The following is a 5,386-nucleotide window of genomic DNA, read 5'->3' on the forward strand; positions in this document are numbered from 1 at the left end:
CGTTGATAAAGTTCGTTTGGTTTTACAAGATTGGAAGCAAACTACTAACTCTACTGTCCAAACGAATCATCTTCTATCTCGTGCACTGAAGCTTTCAGCTCTCCAGATCACTGGTTCCCTCCCCCCAGAGTGGACTAAAATCGATATGATGCTTCTTGGGGGGGGGGGGGGGGGGGGGGGGGGGGGTTGACAATGGCAAGACCTGCATAGTTGGTTTAGTTGCTTGGGATTGTCAAAGAAATGTCTTAACCACGGTTAGTGTGTCAATGTCTCTTGCTTATCGGTTGCAATGCATACTACATTTTATATAGGTCTTGTGATGGCTAGAGATTGCAATTTTCATAATATTTGTGTTGGGTCGGATATAATAAAGATTGTGTTTGACGCTTTGACAAATAGACTTTTTCCCTAATCCGCCCTCCTTAACCTTAATGTAGATGTAGTGCCATTGTTGTTTAGCTTCCTAAATTATCCATTTGCATTGATGGAAGATTGCCCAGTTGGGTTTAAAAATTAGTTTATACTGATGTAATGACGGCTTTATCTTAATGCAAATTGCTCAGAGAAAGTGTCTTTAGCAGTTCAAGCCATTGGAATTCAAAATTTGTCCTAATTCAAGATTGCCCGGTGTCACGGGCGGAAATTTGGCCATAGGCAAATCTCATCCTGTGGCTTGGGCCAAGGCGTTGGCATTGGCGTAAGAAAGGCATCGGGGAAGGTTAACGACAGAATTGTGGAAGACCAAGCCATCGGCGAGGAGTTGCGGCAGCCGCGGGAAGAACGGGCTCGTTAACTATGTCGACTGGGGGAGAATATCGGCGAGTGGCGAATGGAACATATAAGTGGCCACTGACAGTAGGCGTGGACTCAGCGTAAGAAACACTATAGGAGGACATGGTCTCAGGTGTCGGATCTCCGCCAACCCCTTGACCAGTTGTCGAGACTAGTTTAAATGATCCACCCTAGTCCACTAGGAACTAGGAGAGTCGGGCATCCGGTTTTCGGGAAGGGAGACGGATGTCTCCGTTCGAGTGGTGTTGGCTAGCCGAGACTCGGGGAAACCTCGGTACCACACGAGGCTTTGGCTAGGCCTTCGGATTGGTCCCGTGACAAGTGGCTGAGACTCGGAAAAACCTCGACACCACACAGGGCTTTGGCTAGGCCTTCAGATTGGCCCCGTGACACCCAGCTGGGTTTAAAAATTAGTTTGTACAATTTTAACAATTCTTTTTTTAAAGGCACTACATTGAAATTGAAGTTATTTATTTCCATCATGAGAATCAATTTCACAGTTCAATAATCTGATAATTATAACATTTTCAACATCAAAATTGCATAACCCGAGTTCGAAAGAAATTTTATTATATAGTTATGATAACTAATATTACATTACAATTTAATCAATAAAATACTATTAAATAAGTTTTAGTACATTAAATTATTGATGTGGTGAGCCAATGTATAGTACGATATCTCCTAATTTGGGCCTCACCTGATTTTCAGGCATAAAAAAGCAATAATTAAGAAAAGAGACGAGTGAGCACAAAGAGATTCATTGACAACAGATAATACAAGTGAAGTGTAATCCGCCACATAACCCCAATCTCAGCGTCTATCTTTTCACTTTAAAGGAAAGTAAAGAATGATCAGAGCAACAAAGCAAGCAACAGACATCATCATGTTAAATAACCACAATCCCATCCACCACCCTATATAGATTCATGCTAAACAATCAAAAAATATATATGACTCAACTCAACAAATCCGCATTTAAACTGTAAATGTAATCAAACTCTGCACAAGTTGTATTTTTCCCAACTCGGTCAACCCTTTTCTTCGTTCATTCCTTCATTCGGTTTAGGTCTCCTGAGCAGCAGCAGCAGCAGGAGCTGCTGAAGCTGGGGGCTTCAATAGTGGTTGAAGTGCCTTCACAACAATGCTCATGTTTGGCCGGAATTCAGCTTCGTATTGCACACACAATGCAGCCACTGCTGCCAGCTGAAAAAGCCCAACCACCAAAACATCAATACGTGAAAAGAGCAATGCACATCTACATGCTCATGAATTGTGTAAGATAGAGAAAATACCTTTGCCACTCCTTTAGGAGGATACTCTCCCTTCAACTTTGGATCGACGCATTGTTTAACTTTGTCTTCACTCAGTCTTGGAGTAGCCTAATAAAAAGTAAGTCATTTCAGAAAAATATCAGCACGAGAAAACTGTTAAAAGGAAGCAAAATGTATCTGTGATTTGAAGGAGCAAGCTCTGCCACAAACATCAAGACTCACCCATGTGACGAGACTCTGCTGTCCCCTTGGCATGGTGTGATCGACAGGTTTCCTGCCTGTTAGAAGTTCCAGAAGAACAACACCGAAACTATATACATCACTCTTTTGTGTCAATTGCCCAGTCATTGCATACCTGTGGACCAAGTCACCGATTCAAACATAATTATATTGCTTTACAACAACTTATATTCATCAAAAGAAGAACATGACAAAACTAGCTATTTGCAAAGCCAAAGATAAACATATAGAAACAGCATCCAGAATTCTGAGTGGTTTCCATGTTCGAACTTGCCTCCACATCCAAATTTTCAATGTTTTCTCAACGTGATCATCCCAGTCATGTAATTAGAACCAGCAGTGTATGCACACAGAAAATGATTACGCGTAAATACAAGCAAAGAAAGAGAAGATATCATAGAAACATTACTCTGGAGCATGGTAACCAAAAGTTCCCAAAACACGAGTTGAGTGAAGCCGAGCAGCCATGTCAGGAGCCTGATTTGAAAGGTTAAAATCTGCAACCTTGGCTTTGAATTCTTCAAATAGAAGCACATTGCTTGATCTGATATCTCTGTGTATTATAGCGGGTTGTACCTTCTCATGCAAATATTCCAACCCCCTTGCTGCATCTACAGCAATTCTAACACGCTGCATCCAATCAAGTGTAGGCCCTGGCTGTGCACCTTGAACTCCTTTTCTGCCTGTCATTGCAAAAGTAAGGAAAATGAATCACTCATTCAAGGACATTTTCCATTCGGTCATACAAATTTACATAATTGATTAGTACAAAAAATAAGCACACACCATGCAATATATCATGAAGAGATCCCATAGTTGCAAATTCATATGCAAGCACTCGAAGGTTTCCTTCAACACAGTAACCAAGCAATTCGACAACGTTTTCATTCTTCAACCTTGAAACCATAGAAACCTGAGGTCAAAGTACAGTGTCATCAGGTTAAGAAAATATCATACCAAAATCATGATAAGAAATTATTCCAAAATTGAGCACAGACCTGAGTCAGAAATTCAACATTTGACTCTGGCTCAGATGCAACATCGAGTTTTTTTACTGCTACGGCTCTTCCATTGTCTAAGTTAGCATAATATACTCTCCCATATGACCCTTCACCAATCAATGCCTTTGAACCAAAATTGTCAGTTTTCTCTTTCAGCTCTTCTACTGACAATGCAGGCACTTCAACTGGAGGGGCTTCCTTTTGCACTTCAGTTCTAACTGGAGCCTGTACCTTTGTGCTCTTTGTAGGGTTTCCTATTATTAAAATAAAAAAGAAATTTGCTATTCATCAGAAAACCAGCCTTCCAATCTAATAAAAGTACCAAATATAAGAAAATATAGGAAATAACGAACCTCTGTAGAAAAAAAAATGAGGTGAAATGTAATGAAATGAAATATTCAAAACATAGTACAGCACCCTCCATTTCTCGCTTTTAATTTGTAGATTTATACTTTAAAAGGTAAGAAATATACACTTCACATTTTTCATATTTTTTTAAGTGCAAGATAAACGTTATGCAGGCAATGATTATCTAGGAATGGCAGAGGCATAATTGATAATCCAAATTACCTATTAACAAACTCAAAAATCTGACCACAATCAAGCAAAACTTTCACAATTGCATAAGGTTCTGCTATTACGTATCATTTCTCTCACATCGTTGAGATTGAACAAACTCAGATTGATAATTCCGCATTCCAAAATTCCAAAAAACTTGTTAGAAGCTAGATGGAGAATAGCAAGAAGTCTCAGATACAAACTCCATGAGTATACCTAGAAAACCGATTATATGTTTTGCACAAATGCGTAGAATAATGAAAAAACGTACCATCTGTATATTGCTTTGGGCTTCTTAGGTGTTCATTCTCTCGTGCAGGGTATGTTTCTTCCACTGAACAGGTGCAACAAAGCCACTTCCGCATCTTGTCTCTCTTTCTCAAAGATATATCGTCTGCTACAGCACTGGATTTATCAAGAGCGAAGTAACCAGGGGGATTTGCATGTGCCTAAATCATGAAGACAAAACATAATGATGAATACACGTATATCAAAAAGACAATTAGGCAATCAACAAACTATTACAATCTTTAGAATTTCTGTTGTCAAATCCAATCGATTTAACAAAACAGATGAAGAACAAGTCCTAATCCCAACTATTTGAGGTCAGCTACAATGGCTCGTTTATCCCAATAAACCGGACGGAATTAGAGAATCACCATGCCAAACAGCATCTATAATATCAAAAAAGCAGCTATATCATCCAAGAAAACAAACGCGTCAATTGAATTAAACCAATCAATAATTTATCCACTCCATATTGAAGAAATGAATAAAAGAGCTCACCCCAAAATTGCGCTGATGATAATTATCTCCCATTAACAATCGAGAAAGAAATAGACAAGATAAATAAAGCACAAATCCCAGAAGGAAACCCTAAAAATAATGAAAGAAACAATAGAAGAAAAATTGAAAGCGTGGAAACGAGAGAAATGAAACCCAAAGAAAAGAGGAAAACAGAAGTCTAAATTTAAAAGGAATGGTAAGAAAGCTGCAAAGAAACAAGAATAGAACAAGATCGAAACCGAATTAACAGGAATAGGAGAAATACCTGGCGAGGGTTCTCTCTCTAAAAGACGATGGAATTGGGTCTAAAAATTGGTATGATATAAAAAAGGGGAAAGAGACGGATTGATTGGACTGGATTTGAATGGAATGGAATGGAAGGAGATGATGTTGGTTTAGAAAGAAGAGAAGGAGAAGATGAAGGAGAAGACAGATAAGCAACGCGGAAAGAAGAGAATGAAAATTGGGAATTACTTATTATAACTGTTATCTTTCATTCATTTCCTCTTCTTTCCATTTTCTCTTTCTCTCTCTAAAGATCGTACCTTTATTTATTTTTACAACAGCTAAAAATATGCAAACAATAATTATTTATTTTAATTTAAAAATAAAATAAAAATAAAGGGGGAATATTGAGGTGGGGACGGCCAGACAGAGTATAAATCAATGTGGTGAGATGGCCAACGTTATTGTTTTCTTTCGGCGTATTATGTCCTTATTTCTTTTACTTAATTA

The 5,386-nt window shown here is 38.5% G+C and overlaps 1 protein-coding gene across 2 annotated transcripts; it reads right to left on the bottom strand.

Annotated features, from left to right (window-relative positions):
• Nucleotides 1–1,537: 1,537 nt before the first annotated feature.
• On the bottom strand, nt 1,538–5,181 carry LOC136222298 (PTI1-like tyrosine-protein kinase 3). 2 transcript variants are annotated; one of them, XM_066009896.1, is made up of 9 exons: nt 4,917–5,181; nt 4,652–4,741; nt 4,137–4,314; nt 3,305–3,561; nt 3,093–3,219; nt 2,716–2,989; nt 2,289–2,421; nt 2,088–2,174; nt 1,538–1,998 (listed from the first exon to the last, which is right to left on the bottom strand). In XM_066009896.1, the coding sequence occupies exons 2-9, from the start codon at nt 4,682–4,684 to the stop codon at nt 1,858–1,860; spliced, it is 1,230 nt and encodes a 409-aa protein (XP_065865968.1). In that variant the 5' UTR covers nt 4,685–4,741; nt 4,917–5,181; the 3' UTR covers nt 1,538–1,857. The 2 variants fall into 2 exon arrangements, with proteins under 2 accessions (XP_065865968.1, XP_065865969.1); XM_066009897.1 differs by lacking the exon at nt 4,652–4,741.
• Between the last annotated feature and the right edge of the window lie 205 nt (nt 5,182–5,386).

Source organism: Euphorbia lathyris, chromosome 3 (assembly GCF_963576675.1).
Source record: "Euphorbia lathyris chromosome 3, ddEupLath1.1, whole genome shotgun sequence".
Classification (NCBI taxonomy): Eukaryota; Viridiplantae; Streptophyta; class Magnoliopsida; order Malpighiales; family Euphorbiaceae; genus Euphorbia; species Euphorbia lathyris.